The sequence below is a fragment of the Siphateles boraxobius genome, unplaced genomic scaffold (assembly GCF_051911475.1).
Source record: "Siphateles boraxobius isolate OS27281-9 unplaced genomic scaffold, OSU_SipBor_1 13, whole genome shotgun sequence".
Classification (NCBI taxonomy): domain Eukaryota; kingdom Metazoa; phylum Chordata; class Actinopteri; order Cypriniformes; family Leuciscidae; genus Siphateles; species Siphateles boraxobius.
The window spans coordinates 21,309,446-21,325,962 of NW_027508733.1; the positions used below are offsets into that span (position 1 = coordinate 21,309,446).

The following is a 16,517-nucleotide window of genomic DNA, read 5'->3' on the forward strand; positions in this document are numbered from 1 at the left end:
ACAGGAATTGACAAGAGCACTTTTTGTAATGGCAATTACAATATAATTATATTTGTTTATAATTTGCTTTTTTCTGTTTTTGTTTTTTGTTTTTTTTGCTTTCAATTACTTTTCATATTTATTTAAATATAAAATCTTCTATAATAACAATATATTTCATGTTTCTTCCAAACAATTTTTACTAAGACATCAAGTACTACAACAAGTACTAAGACATTAAATGTCAAAGAACATTTATGAATTGTGTGTGGCACAAACTCTTCATTTTACAGAATCTCTGCTTAGAGATATTACCTGTGTAATTTTGGCCAAATTTTAAGATAAATTGTGTAAGCCTCTGTATATGTGGTGCATCCAGAATTTAAAAGGTCACACAAACATTTTAATTACATTTGTCTTAAGGTTAAAGTAGAAAAACTGTAGAATGTTTTGGATGGCTACCTTTCAGTTTAGTGCTTTGAAAATCAACAACTAACATTTAAAGGTGAATAATCCACTTCTAAGGGAAAGGAAAGCTAATTTGCATTCTAAAACTCAAAATAATTTGGATAATAATCTGCGATTGTAGCATAGCTACATAATAATTTTGACATGCCCCTTTACTTTAATGGGTTGAGATGTGATGTTTATCATCTTATAATGATATTTTTGTTTTGAGGATGGTCCCATACAGACATTGGAGCTTTTTTAAAACATGTTGCTAACTAAACATGTAGTTGTATTCTATTCTAATATAAGAATTCTGATAAATAATTTAAACTGCTGATTCTAATTTATTTTGGAAGAATTTAATTAATTCAATGACTCGTTCACTCATAAAGACTTCACTTGTTTAATGAATCAGTAGTTTTGAACGAACCTCTTGAATGAACCTGCAGATATTATGGGCAATCATGGAAGTTGATAGCACAACCAACTGTAGATTCCTCTACTGCATTTTTTATATTTTTAATTGTGTTTTTGTGCTGAATTCGGATCGCTTTCATTGATTGAATAAAATAAATCCTTTTCATTCCCTTAAAATCTAACCCATTCAATTCCAAGGATTGGACACTACCTCATAACAAAGTAGATGAAAGATGTTAGTCAAGGAAAATAACTTATGTGAGACATCTAAGTTTGGTTGGTGATAATAAAGGGTGCCTGTGCGAAAATACGACTTAATGTACCGATTCATAGCCTACTTCATTATAGCCAAACAATACAATTCTGTAATCATGGCAGAAAATGGACAAATGCTCTTGTCTGAACTGGAATGCAGCTTTGCTTTAGCAGTCCATAATAACAACTTTATTTCCAGTCATGCGCAATGCAAACGAAGCACGTTGCCGTTCACCCCGCCTACCAAAACCCACAAACCAATCAAAACCACCGAGGAACTGCCAATCAAACCAACGTTTGTGGCGGAGCTAGCGTATGAGTTTAGAAAACGGGGAATAATTTAGGTAAGTGGGAATTTTGTGTATTAACCACACGAACATTACTGGTAAACACACCCAGATAGATATAAATATATATAAATAAACTTTCGAAATGAAGACACCATTTATTTAATTAATCTGAGCTTCAGCAGAGGCTAGTTAGCCAACTATGCTACTTTAGCTAATAATAATAATAACCGGTGATGCAGAGAGAAGTAATTTTTAAACATTAATGCACCAAAAAAAGCTACAACTCACACGCATGTTAACATATTTTATGTAAACAAAACACGTATCGAATAACGTTAAGCCGACAAACGATTTATATAATGGCTGTGTTTTGTTTTCAAATATAAACGAAGGATGCCTATCTAGACAACATTTTGCGGATGTTCTGCCCTAAAGTGTTATTTGAGTATCATTGAGGTACTATAATAGTTTTTGTTAATTTATACATATATATTTTTATATATATATTAGCATTTTAGTTAAAGTTGTAATAATTTTGTCATTTTTATTAGTTTTTGTGTTTTATGTCTCTACGGTTTTTATTCATTTTTATAGATTGTATTTGTTAACAAAGTTAAACTAAATTAAAAGCTAGCTGATATAAAAGTTTAAAAACATCCATTTAATGTTTATTTTATTTCAAGTAATTAGAAATGTTTTTAAACCAGTTTTAGTTAACTATAATAACCTTGGCCGTGATCTTAAAGTACGCAAACATCACTGTTGCTTAAATGCAACCAATGTGTATAATATATTGATTAGGTAAGAAAGTATTTAATCCAATCTAAATAGATGCTCTTTAATTCTGTATCCCAGAATTCCTTGACTTTCATATCATGGGTGGTGTAAAGCAAGAGCAAACTGATGCTCCTCCATCTAAAGACTCTCACCACACTGATTCGGCACAGGAGGAGGTAAGATCATCATATATCACAGAATACAAGTACTTCAAATATGTAATTGAGTTTTCGTAAAAGGTTTTGTGGTCAAGCACGCTCGTATTTGTCTAATACATTCGTCCAAAATTTGATTCATATCTATTTGAATTGATTTATTACAGAACCAATCGACTTCACAGCCGGTAAAGAAGCGAGGTTGGCCAAAAGGGAAAAAGAGAAAGAAGGTTTTACCAAATGGCCCCAAGGCTCCAGTTACCGGTTACGTACGTTTCCTGAATGAGAGACGCGAACACATCCGAGCCATTCACCCTGATCTTCCCTTCCCGGAAATCACCAAGAGACTCGGAGCAGAATGGAGCCGTCTGGCTCCTCATGATAAGCAGGTATTGTTGTTATATATTTATGTGAATTGACTGACAAATTGTTTCCATTTACGCTGAAATATCATCCTTCTGATGAAACGGAACAATTCTGTTTACAGCGCTACCTAGATGAAGCCGAAAGGGACAAAATGCAGTATGCACGAGAACTCAGGGAGTATCAGAAAAGTGAAGCTTATCAGATCACATGTGCAAAAGTTCAGGACAAGAGAATAAAGAGAGGTAAAAATGCTTCTTCTTTTTTTTTGTTATTTGATTACTTTTTTTGTCCGTCCCCGCCCCTCCCCCATGCCTGTTTGTATATACCTTCAAATATTAGATATAGAGCGATGCATTTTCCTATTTTTATTTTTACAGAAGAGGTGGCTTCTGTCATTATCAATGCCAACAGTTCAGGATCAACTGGTTTTAAGGTAAGTGTACAAACAAAGCCTGAATTCTTAAATGTTTCCTCCACATTCCTGAAATAGATACTTGGAAGACATCGACATTGTTCTTGCAACCTGGCTAATGAAACAGTTTCCTTCAGAACTCGGACTTTACAACCAGATTTGACGTCCCTATTTTCACAGAAGAATTTCTGGACCAAAACAAAGGTAAGTCAGGGTTTTTATGTTCAAACCATAAACATCCATGTGGAAAGCTGTTTTCTTAAAATGACGCAATTCCCAGCGCGAGAAGCGGAGCTGCGACGACTGCGCAAGGCTAACGTGGAGTTCGAAGAGCAGAATGCGGTTCTCCAGAAGCACATTGCCGACATGTTCAGCGCTAAAGAGCGACTGGAAGCTGAGCTGGGCCAGGATGAGCTTCGCACACAGGCTCTACAGCGCCACCTACAGGCGATCAAACAGACACTGGTCAGCAGCCTGTCCACTGTGCCCTTGCCAGGTTAGTACAATACAGTATAGTGCCCATAATACTACTACCATGATAGATGATTGCAATGGGAAACAAGTTTGTTTTTCGCTTAGGCACGGGTGAGACACCATCGATTGGAACGCTGGACTCGTACCTGAGTCGCTTGAGTAGTGCATTAGAGAGCAGGCCTCATGAGCATCGCGGCTTAGTCCTCAAGCTACAAGAGCTCTTAGCTCACCTAGACAGGTAACTGTTGTGCAATATTATGTACTATAAGACCATTGGTGGACAAAGTACATAAATTAAGTACTTTAGTAAAAGTACAGATACCCGAATAAAATATTACTTCAGTAAAAGTACTTTTTTTTTCTCTTTTACTCCAGTAAAAGTAAAAAGTACTAATCAATGAACCATGTTTATTATTTATTCTATTCTAGCTCTAGTCAATAATTAAAATTAGTGCATACAGCTTTTGTTAAACTGTAAACAATCAGTGAAAGGTTTGCTCCATGAACTCTATAATAAGCATTTTTCTTAAAAATTGGGTACAATGAGATGATATTATTCTACTCACCCTTCAACCATTCAACATTGAAAGGAAATTAAAAAGTGTTAAAGCATTAACAAATTACAAAAAATCAGACAATGATTAACGCCAAAACCTCTATATTTCTGCAGCATCATTACTGACTTGTATAATATCACTGTAGTAATATGTCTGTATTGGTGCCAATTATTGTGGCCAACATGCATTGGAGAAAAACATTTATTTAATAATATGAGTTACCTCAACTTTCAATTGTTTTACTTCAATGGATGGTTAAAATTTTGAATTTAAGATCAAAAGGATAAACAATGCAAATTTATTTTCACAGCCGCCTTTGCTCATATTATCCACGGGTACCAATAGTAGTCGAGGACACTGTATCACATTAAAATACCAAGTGTTACATTATTCTCTTGAAATCTGAACATGAGAACATGAAGGAAAATGTAGAGCTCATTCAGTCAAACTGACGGATAAGGATTAATTTTTGTGCAACCTTATGATTTAAAATTATTTGTTCAGTCTTTTTGAGTGGAACTTCCCTAAACCGGAAGTGCCAATCATCATCTAAAACGTAGTAGACTCGTTAGGAAAAAGGTGGATACTAAAAAATAGTAAAGTTATTGATAATTCAAGTGTAAATATCAAAGTATAACACAAAGTATTTAAAAAAATCAGGAAAAACAAAATATGTGGTGACAAATGGATAATACAAAAATCAATATTAAAATTGAATATTAGGAAATTACTTTTCCTCATGTTCAAGTATATTATGTAAATTATGCTTTGGAATGTTGTGAAGTACAAGTTTCCAAAAATAAAAATATTCTGATAAAGTACAGATTCTTGAAAAATGTACTTAAGTACATGTAACAAAGTAAAATTACTTTCCTACTGTCCACCACTGCATTAGATCATACTATCTGGTAGTCATATTTTTTCTTCTTCATTTTCTTCCAGTGAGAAGCTTTGAATGGTGGGATTTAGAGGTTCCACATCAGGCTGACCAAAGCATTCGGAAGGCCTGGAACCCCCACGATCTGCCTCGAACGTCTCTGCCTCACAAGGTGTTACAAGGGCCATGCGGTTTACGGTTTAATTGGATATTTTGACAAGGCTAGCTTAACTGATAAGCTAATTTGTAACACTGGTGCCAGTGGATTTTAAACTTATTGACATCAATCACCTAATACATCATATTATTGCTGTTTTGACAATTACAGCAGCTCATGGGAAGACTAAGTCCAGAAACCATGGATTAAAGGCATGCTACTATTGTCTTTACTAAGATATTGTAATGAAATGTGAAGTGTAGCGTTTTTTTTTTTACATCGGTTGACCTCTGAAGCCTTACTGCACAGCGCTGTGGATTGCAAGAAGCTCTTGAGAATTTCTGCGCCATATTTCTTACTCTAAACATTGAGTAACATGCTTAGTCTTGATTAAAATTCCTAAGTAATGTTGATTTTTGGTTATATTCCCTTTTGAACAGAACATAGATCAGTTGGCATTGCAAAGGGTGATGAATTCTTGCATTAAAATATTTCATGTGTAAGAGTTTACACTGCTTTAGTGGTGTACTTTTTAAATTTTTTTGACTGTATGAATTATTTTAATATTGGGTGGGGAAACTTGTGGTGAAAAAAAGATAATAAAATCTGTTAAGAATGACTTTACTTTCTTTTAAATTATTCCATTATTCTTCTGTGGTTGAACCCATATCCAGTAGAGGGTGACATTGACCATGATATAAAGAAACCTATAGTCTAAAGAAAAAAGGTGTGTGTTCCCTTGAGGAAAAGAAATACATCTCATATCCTTTGGAAGTACATTTTCGGTACATCACATTCAACCATTTGTTCTCTATGCCTAATAATTGAATTTGATTCTTACTAAATGCTGCTAAAATATATGCAAGTCAAAAAAAGTATGGTTATTTTCAACAAAAAAAAGGTAAAAAGTCAAAGAATGTTTTAATTTTATAATCATTAGACGTTGTTCCGGAAGATAATTGTGGTACAATTGCGAAATGCTTTATATATTGTTGTAAATTAAATTAGAAAAACTCATAAAGGAGATAATGCTGTGGACGGACCGCCTCAGTCAACATTCACTTTCGCATTATTTTTTCAAAAATAAAGGTTAATGGAGCCTGGGACCGTCATTCACCGTTCACAGAATAAAGTCAGTCACACGAGTTTGGAACAACATGGCGGTGAGTAAACGATGACAAAAAATAAATAAATTATTTTTGGGTGCACTTTCCCTTTAAGTTAGTTTTTCGACCTACTAAAAACGGGCATTGGAGTCTCTTGGACCCCAAAGCCTTTTTTTCTGACTTATTTCCATTAAAACAGTATTTCATGAATCTGCTAATTAAAAAGGCACTTTTTGATGTGCAGTTTTAAGTACTGCTCCATCCACGCTTCGGCTGTCTAGAAAGGAGAGGCGTCCGCGTGCGCTGCCGCTGTCACTGCTCTCGTGCACAGCTCGGGCCGTGACGTCACGGTAGTAGCTATCCTCGCGGCGGCGGTGCTGAACTGAACAAGATGGCTGTGCAGCGCGTTACGAGCGGCTGAAAAAACAGCGCTAACATTCACTCACAGCCCGGTTAACAGCGGTCTACATCGAGAGGGTGGTTGAAAACGCCCTCGGATTGGATTTTCTGAAGGATTCGGAGTAGTAGCTGTTGCTATTTTAATATATTGTGGGGTAGAGTTTGATAAGAAGGGGAGGTTTCTCTACATTATTTTTTTTCTTCAAATAAATCGTTTTTAAGAACAGTTTAATTATCCAGGCTAACTCAAAAGGGCGCAGATAATAATAAATAAAGAGATGTCACTGCTTTGTGTTGGAGGTAAGTGCATTCTTTCATATATAGATGCGTTAAATGTTGGTTATGCGATATATACATTGATTGTATATCTTTAGACATATTAAGGGTTAAAAAAATGATATTGTATTTGAAAAATACTGTCTTTAACAAATCACCTAATACTGCTTTTAATTAAATGCATAGTTTTTAAGCACCTTGCGTGCTTTCAAGAATGAATATTCTGATCAAGGATCGATAATCGGTTAAATATTCTTCTTCAGTGGAGTTTAATATTATTTTTGGTTTGTATTCATGCAACAGAAGCTAAACTATAGACAGTGTGAAATGTCAGGTAGAAGGAGTGTATACTCTGTGTAATGCCTCTTTTTAGTATTTTAGCTTAATAACTTACTCCTCTACATTTCGGCTACAGGTATTTATTTATTTATTGTATAAAATGTGCAGTTTGTTTCTAGAAATGCACAGGGATATCAGTATATTGAATCCGCCCTTGTTTTAAATGCAGCCAGTATTCAGGCGGGGGTTTCTTCCCTGCTCAGTTGGGATCTACTTTGATGTATGATACATCTATTTTTAACTGTGTTTACTGTACGGGCGTAAAATGGCTTTACAGATCAAAGCGTTCATGGCAGATGACAGCCAACAGGTGTAATTTTCTTTGTTGTAATTGCTACATTTATTCTAAAGTACGCTTACTGATAAGTTATCATTATATGGTCTAAATTGATAAATGGACATATATATATATATATATATATATATATATATATATATATATATATATATATATATATATATAAATCAGAGGCTTGTTTATGCATAGAGGGACAGACCAGGGACCCCCTGTAATATATTGTGTAAAACTAAGTGATGCATTTTTGGTCTGGCCTATAATAATGTAATAAAATGTTAAAACAATATTTTATTAGCAAAAGCATTAAAATAATCACTATTGATGTACAGAATTATTTTTTAAAATATTTTTATAAATTTTTAATTTAATTAATATTGTATTTGTGCTGTCAAATCGATTAATTCTATCGATTATGTTTTTGTTTATATATTATGTGTGTGTGTATATACACTTACCTAAAGGATTATTAGGAACACCATACGAATACTGTGTTTGACACCCTTTCGCCTTCAGAACTGCTTTAACTCTACGTGGCATTGATTCAACAAGGTGCTGAAAGCATTCTTTAGAAATGTTGGCCCATATTGATAGGATAGCATCTTGCAGTTGATGGAGATTTGTGGGATGCACATCCAGGGCACGAAGCTCCCGTTCCATCACATCCCAAAGATGCTCTATTGGGTTGAGATCTGGTGACTGTGGGGGCCATTTTAGTACAGTGAACTCATTGTCATGTTCAAGAAACCAATTTGAAATGATTCGAGCTTTGTGACATGGTGCATTATCCTGCTGGAAGTAGCCATCAGAGGATGGGTATATGGTGGCCATAAAGGGATGGACATGGTCAGAAACAATGCTCAGGTTGGCCGTGGCATTTAAACGATGTCCAATTGGCACTTAGGGGGCTAAAGTTTGCCAAGAAAACATCCCCCACACCATTACACCACCACCACCTGCCTGCACAGTGGTAACAAGGCATGATGGATCCATGTTCTAATTCTGTTTACGCCAAATTCTGACTCTACCATCTGAATGTCTCAACAGAAATCGAGACTCATCAGACCAGGCAACATTTTTCCAGTCTTCAACTGTCCAATTTTGGTGAGCTCTCGCAAATTGTTCCAAATTGAATCAGTAACTGAGCAGATTGTGAAATACTCAGACCGGCCCGTCTGGCACCAACAACAATGCCATGCTCATAATTGCTTAAATTACCTTTCTTTCCCATTCTGACTTTCAGTTTGGAGTTCAGGAGATTGTCTTGACCAGGACCACACCCCTAAATGCATTGAAGCAACTGCCATGTGATTGGTTGATTTGATAATTGCATTAATGTGAAATTTAACAGGTGTTCCTAATATTCCTTTAGGTGAGTGTATATATATATATATATGTGTATGTATGTTTATATATATACACACATCAAATAAACAAAAACTTTTATTTTAGATGCGATTAATCGTGATTAATAAATTTGACATTTAAGTAATATTGTTTTCCTTTTTAAATATATTTTTAAAAAATATTAATATTTTTATTATATTAAAGTAACCAAGATTAAAAAATGCTGCAAAATTCTAGTTTATTCTTAGCTCATGTGCTGACCAGTGTTATGCATCCTAGATTTGAGATTTTTTTTATATTAGGGGTCCCTGCGTTTTTTCTGAGAGTATGAATGGAGAGTCACAAAATCTTTTGGCCGAATGTCTTTCACATGCACTTACTGTTGGCCTTTTTAGTCTGCCATGTGCAATGGGCCACTTGCCCATGTTCGCGTGCCTTACTCAGTTCTTGATTGCCATTTAACGCAAGATGACATGCAAATCAGATTGGCCTGTTGTAGAAGATCTGTTGTAGGAGACTCAGAATTCTGAACGATACTGTAAGCCATGTTTCTTTGAACACATCCCACACAGACATTCTGATCCATGGCACGTCTGCCACCACTCTGTAATTAAACAGGCAGCAGATTCACAACCAGCGTCCGAAAGTGACAGTAGGTGTGTGGGTGTGTGTCACACAGACTGGCATCATGCTTGGCGCCTGCCGCAGTAACCTGAGCAGATGTACTGTAAGGCTTGCCTAATTCCCCCTGGATGTGTTTAGAAGTTAAAAGTCTTGAATTCCTCTTGCCTAACACTCTTTTCGCCAGTTTTCAGGGAATTTAAATGTTCAATTTCTAAGCTGGGTTTAAAATGTCTGGTTTGTATAAAATAAAAATATTCTAGGCTGTTATTTAAAATCTGGAAATCATGACACAGTATGGAATGAGTAGAATGAGTAAAGGAATCACCAAAAAAAAAAAATACAATTTACTCCATTCCATGAATTTTCCATACAATCAAACCATTGACTTTCATTGTATGTAAAAGAGCAGCCTAGGTGTTCTACTAAACATCTTCATATGTGTTCCTCAAGGAAAGAAAGATTTTTGTTTAGGTTTTTGAAAGGACTCAAGAGTAGGGCGGGGGCCACAGATCGTTTCATATTAATAATTTAATAGAACTGCCTATTTAACTTCCTAGATATATGACTGAATTGTAGTTAACACTAACAACAGTTCCAATGCATAATTTAGCACTGTTTCTCTGTAGTGATAGCCTATTGGAAAATATTCATTTGCAACTGCTGAATCACAGACCTTCACCTAATTTATACAATATTTCTTTGATATTTACATTCATAAGAAAAATTACATTGAATCTAGTGGTCTGAGGGTACGTTTACACTACAACGATGTACTTAAAACGGAAACGTCTTTACTTTGTGTTTTTCGCGTACAGATGACAATGTTATCAAAATGACCCCGTTCACACAGATCCCCAAAAAACGAATAAAAACGTTGTATTATTCATGCCAGGCAAGTAGCTGGCGATGTTTTCTTTTTTTGAAATAGGGCTGCAGTAAAATTAAAATATAAATATCATTCAACTTAAAATATATAAATTAAAATCAGAAATCAGAAATGTTGTCTTGTCAATTACCTAAAATTAAATTTTTTTTTTAATTTTTTAGTGTCAGTGTTCATTTTTAGTGTCAGGATATAGCTCACTCTGCCCATGGTCGGCTACACAGAGAGATTAATGGAGCGCGAGAGGTAGAGGGGAAGAGATAAAGAGGCAGCACACGTGCATGCCAGCCACATGGCAGGAAATGGTGCGTGGGAGCATGAGAGAGGAAACCCTGGCAGAGATAGGGTGAATCGTGAGCGGGAACTTTGAACGGAGGTGCAGCGGTTGATAATTTCGAGCGGGGGTGGCCCGATTCGAGGCTTCTCGCAACCAACTTTTTGTTCAAATCTTCAATTGTTTGGTGTCATTATGATTATTTTACTGCTCCCAAATCGCGTCGGAGTCGCACGATCCCAAATCGTTTGATATTTATGACTCTTGATCTGGCTGCCTTTGACATGAATCCCACGATAGCCAATGAGAGCGAGCAAGCTTAACCAACCGAGAAACTTGGCAGGAGTTTTGAGAAAGAAGATCACCCGTATTCCTTTTTGAATTGCTATGCAGAGTTTTAGACAGATGTCAGTCACTGAGTACCGCAACCGAAACAGTAGCCGCCTTTTACAGTTCCTCCTGAACCAAAACAACAAGCTTATGCTGAGTTCACTCCATGTCATAGCCGTAATTATGAGATGACGTTCTACCTATAGCTGTTCACATCCTCAGACTTGGATTTATGTTTTTTTATGTCAACACTATCAATGCTGAAATGAATCTACGGTCCGCTTTGCTCTGATGTAATGCTGGCGTATGAAAAGAAACTCTCGCGATGGCGAGGTGAACTTGTCGGATTATGTAGTCGAGCTCAGCTGCTCTCCACCGACTGCGCTGATCAAGAGCACGATGGGAAACGACTTGCTGACGACACAGCTTAATGCTCATTGGTTTAAACAACCGTGATGTATTGCTCTCTTATAAAATGTTTGACTTTAAAACTCTGATATCATGTTTTATGTGTATAAATTATTTGTGAATATTCCCAAACTTTCTGACAGTGTGATCTCTTTCTGGGTTATGTGATGTCCTTTTTATTAAAAAAAAATGTAAAGAAAAAATTCTGTATTTAAGAAAAATTATTTATAAACACGTATTTGGAATGGATTTAAATAACAAGTACTTTGGGTGTCTTGTTCATTATAATTATTTTCATAAAAAAGCAACAGAACTTAAATTACATGCAGTTTATTAGCAACACTGTGCACGAGTGTGAATCCCGCGATATCCGCCTTTGATCTCGCAGGTGTCTGATCCACTGCGAGAACAGAGAACTGTCTGTCTTGCCTGCACCTTTTTCACTCCTCCCCTCACTGCAGCCGCCTACTCTCGCCTACATTTCAGGCGAGGCAAGGCGCATATCAAACAAGCCCAATGTTACAGTCGATATGTGTGTGGTCTCGCGCTCTTGACGAATCTTCTAGTGTGTGCAGATGGAGGATTATAATGCTAAAAATCAGTTGAAACTGCCCTTGTGTCTGTGGTCTCCCACAGTTTTAAAATCGGTTAAGGTCCTTAACTCAATTTGTTTGCAATCATATCATTATCTATTGGGCACAGCTGTGTTCCTGCTGTATCTGTAGCCAATGAGCTTGCTGCTGAACCTTCAAATACTTGGTCAGCATTTTCTGTAGCAGTTGCCGTGCGAAACCCTCCTCCTTCCCCAGCTCCACCTTTATAGATCTGCTATGGGTAATAAATGCATACTATATTGTACAGCAGCAGCAGCATGTCTTACTTGCTCACAGCAGCATGTCTATGTATGTATTGGTAGTAGCAAGTCCTGAACTTGCTCTGGAGCAGCAGCAATAACCAACAGCAGCAGCGTAGCAGATCTATTCCGCCAAGACCAAACATGTCAACATTGTCATGTCGATTACCATGCCAAACAATCCGAGAGCTGTCATGACAGAAATACCATTAAGCCCATACTTCCGTTTTGACTCGAATGCTTAGCATATGCGTAGAACCTAACGCATTGCCTTTCAAATTAGATAGCGTGTGCGAACACAGGTGCACGGGTTTCATAGAAAGTTTCATCCTTTTTTGGTGTCTGTGCTATTTCTCTCTAGACGTTATAAATAATGTCTAGAGTCTCAGGTATTTCTTAATGGTCTCACACAAACGCTCGCCAATGCAGGCATCTAATGTTACTGTCTAAAGTAGTTGTTTGTTGTTGTTTCGGTTTTACAAGGCATAGACTGTACTCATACCTTAGAGTTCATGTAAAAACCCTTCTATTTTTTTGTAGATGAATTGGATTTTATTCATTATACTTAATATCAACACGAAACCCCACTTAGAGTCATCATAGAACGTCTGGAGCTATTAGCACTCTTGGAACATTATTCAACCCATCAGATTTCATTGTTTTGGATGCTAGTGTCCCCACTAGGCTTCCTAACTTCTGTAGCTTAACCAGACAGACTTCCTTGGTCAGTCTGGTTAATCAGAAAGATCATGCTTGTTAACTAGCTTTAACCAAATTTGACTAAGCTGATCTGCCAGTTTAACTAGCACCAAATTCACACTAACATACCTTCTTCTCTGCAGGGAACTGATGCTCATTGTTCAACGTTCAAGTGATAATTTGCAGTGTGTTGGCAAACACATAAATGCAACGTGACTATTTCCATTTGGTTTGCTTGTGATATCATCAGTTTTTCAAAATCCCCTGACTCATATGCTTCAGATTTGTTATAACTTAAAGCTACTCTCAGCGGTTAAAAGTGTCATCCAGTAGGCGTTTTTGAGGAAGTGAGAAATTCTCCATTGAATTTAGAGTGGACTGCTGACTGTGAAGGATTACAGTGGAAGGCTCTGAATTATTTTAAGGTCCCCTTAACCCGAGGATGCTTCACACTGAATTGGGGAATATGAATTATGAATGGGGCCGTTGACGTCACTCGGCTTTGAAAAGGAGCTCAGTTGGGGGACAGTTTTTTTTTTTACAGATTTCCCCTAAGCATAATTGACAGTGACTGCCTCTCTAGCCCTCTCTGCAGTTTCATAACCTCTCAAATTTTCTGTAAGAAATAATATAATCTGTAATAATCTGTAAGAAACTGTGTATTGGAGAATTTGTTTCTTTGCTGAGCTGTATGATTTTTCTGTTGCTTGACAAGCTGGTTTTAAAGCCTTTATAAGGTTTTCATGTTTATTTCTCTTTAACAACACTTACAATAAAGTACTGTTGTTGTACCATGGTACAGTGATAGTATTGGATGGTAATTCCTTGGTCCTTTGATATCAGGTAAACATAAATTTACCATATATTGTGGAAATTGAATTATTATCATATTTATTTACCATGGTACCACTATGCAATATATCCACAAATCTATTATTGATGCCAGAAAACATTGCAGTTCCATTGGACCATGTCCAAAAATGGTACGTTTTGGAACTCTTGTTTTGTTTTGCCTGTTTGAACATTACAGTACTATTGGACCGTCCCATCCCCCCCCCCCCCCCCACACTCTCTCGCTGAAAGAAAATAAATTGCTGCAAACTGGAGTCTAGGGCCTTGAGGAATTCCACTTGCACAAATGCAAATGTGCTGACATTGAATCTCAAATGCGCTGCCTGATATGTAAAGTGTGATTATTTTTAATACCTATGTTTATCACTTATTTACATACATGTCTCTCTCTATTACAGTGAAGAAAGCCAAGCTCGATGGACCACAAGGTATGCCTGAAGTCTCACTGTAACTAGCTTTCCACACATGTAACCTATCTGTTGTGTTTTTGCAATAAAATTTTATTTTCATGCAGAAAAATTCAACACCTACGTGTCACTGAAGGTACAGAACGTGAAAAGCACCACTATAGCCGTGCGAGGCAGTCAGCCATGTTGGGAACAGGACTTCATGTTGTGAGTTCCACTTCTCTTTCTCTTAGCAGTAAAAGAAAAAAAGTTGGGCAAGAAACTTAATGCAAGTTAGCAAACATGCTGATGCAAATATTTGGCCAATGCATTGAAAGCATAGTGTCCCATTGTACATACATAGGGCCCCTATTTTAGGGGATTCTAAGCGCATGGTCTAAAGTGCACGGCGCAAGTGCACTTAGTGCGTGACGTGTCCAAATTCACTTTTGCTTGTTTAACGACGGGAAAAATGGTTGGCGCACCCAGCGCATGGTCTAAAAGGGTTGTCTCTATTTTCTTAATGAGTAATGGGTGTGTTTTGGGCGTAACGTGCAAAAAACCAATCAGAGTGTAATTAGCAAACGGAAAGACTGAACGCATCTCCAGAGCGTTTTCAGGCCATGGGTGCACAAATGGACTCAAATGCATTTGCTGTTTAAACAACATTGCGCAGGACCTGAAAATGAAAACTGCGCCGGGGCGAAACTAGCAAAAAACACTTGTGTCGCGCTTGGCGCTGCATTGTGCCGGGTGTATGATAGGGCCCTTAATGTGCTTGCCCTAGTGCCAGCGCTGAGAAATGCCATACAAATGTAAACATTTGTGTTCACGAACTTGCGTAGAGTGTGTTTTGAGTCTTATAAGAACCTTGATGTAGGGGCTATTTCTGGTTTCTTATGTAGTAGTTGGCATCCCCTTGGTTATGGCAGTCAGGTAGTACCCCTAATGGTTTCACCCTCAAGGGCCCAGATGTTGCCTACCACTGAATGCAATAAATCTTGTCTTATAACCTTAAGATAAAATGTGTTGTGACTGTCCCTGATGTGTAGTGAACTAGTAGACATAAAGCATTTAAGTAGTGGAGCTCACTAAGCAAAACAAAGCAATTGTTAGTGCTCCTGCTTAGCTTTATGGGTTTGTTCTAAATTAATGATACCTGCAAAATTATTGCCAACCTCATCTTGAGTCATCTATAAGCCAGATATGCTTCAGTTAATCTTTATCTCGCTACTCAATGTCTAACGCGGTGCCTCCACTGTCTCCAAGATTAGCCCACGTGGTCTTTGAGAGGGATTGGTTTTAAAGTAAAATTTGAGGCTATTATTAGGATTTGATTCTGCTTTAGAGAGTGTAGTCTTGCGGAGTGTGACTGGAGATGCCCAAGGCACAGATGGCGTTATTGTCTGCACCCTGTTTGGTTTTTCTTGCTATTTTCTGTTTCTTTTTCCATTAATATTTTGCCTCTGTTAAAATGTATCTTTTTTTTGTCCTCTTCTATTCTCTGGCGTCTATATTTCCAGCATGTCTAATCTAAATGAAATTACTGAGTCATGCAGTTTCTCCACAGTATTTCAAAAATGTGCTTTTTGTGAATTTCATATAAACAACTAAGCAACTTTTGCCTTTGGGCTCTTTATTTTATATCTGAGTTTGTTATTAACTGAAGATATATGAAACCTTTCTAACAGAGTGTAGTATCCATATTGTCATACTATATATTAATTTCTCTGTCCATCTCTCTTTTTTCTCAATTTTACCCATCACTCCATCTTCCAGTGAGATTAACAGGCTAGATCTGGGCCTGACAGTGGAGGTATGGAACAAAGGACTGATCTGGGACACCATGGTTGGCACATTGTGGATCCCTTTGCACAGCATTCGACAGTCGAATGAGGTACAGCCCAGATGGCCGGCCTGGCCCCCAACAGCTTGCAGCTTTTCTCACTCTCTGTAGAGCTATATGTAGAGATCTGTAGCTGATGCCTGGCATTGGCTCTCATTGCAATCATGTTGCAGAAACCATTCCCTGTATGACTCTGTGTTAATATATGTTAAAATATATGTTAAATTTTCTTACCAGTTATTAGATGAACCGGCACAAGTGGAATTTGTTTCTACAATGTTGGCATAAAATGTTCACTTCCAAGGACAGTGTCCCTGGAGCAATCTGGGATTAAGTGGCTTGTTTAAGGTGGTAGCGGTGATAAAGTTGCAAGGGTCAGACTTGCAACTTTAGCTAAATTACCCAAGTAGAGTTATGTACCTCTCTAGTTGATC

The 16,517-nt window shown here is 37.1% G+C and overlaps 2 protein-coding genes across 5 annotated transcripts in view; both read left to right on the forward strand.

Moving 5' to 3' along the window:
• The first annotated feature begins 1,360 nt into the window (after window positions 1–1,360).
• hmg20b (high mobility group 20B) lies at window positions 1,361–5,785 on the forward strand. Its single transcript, XM_077226454.1, has 9 exons — window positions 1,361–1,445; window positions 2,247–2,344; window positions 2,491–2,712; window positions 2,811–2,931; window positions 3,067–3,122; window positions 3,239–3,305; window positions 3,382–3,597; window positions 3,681–3,813; window positions 5,075–5,785. Exons 2-9 carry the CDS (start codon window positions 2,267–2,269, stop codon window positions 5,085–5,087), a joined length of 906 nt encoding a protein of 301 aa, XP_077082569.1. The 5' UTR covers window positions 1,361–1,445; window positions 2,247–2,266; the 3' UTR covers window positions 5,088–5,785.
• An 801-nt stretch (window positions 5,786–6,586) lies between these two features.
• unc13a (unc-13 homolog A (C. elegans)) overlaps window positions 6,587–16,517 on the forward strand; it is a 47,296-nt gene continuing 37,365 nt past the window's right edge. For 2 of the 4 annotated variants that reach the window (XM_077226455.1, XM_077226456.1), the window contains exons 1-4: window positions 6,652–6,971; window positions 14,250–14,279; window positions 14,366–14,465; window positions 16,017–16,134. In XM_077226455.1, the coding sequence (XP_077082570.1) occupies window positions 6,950–6,971; window positions 14,250–14,279; window positions 14,366–14,465; window positions 16,017–16,134 (270 nt within the window). In that variant the 5' untranslated portion in view covers window positions 6,652–6,949. Of the gene's footprint in view, window positions 6,972–14,249; window positions 14,280–14,365; window positions 14,466–16,016; window positions 16,135–16,517 lie in introns of all 4 variants that reach the window. The other 2 variants (XM_077226458.1, XM_077226457.1) reach the window with 2 other exon arrangements.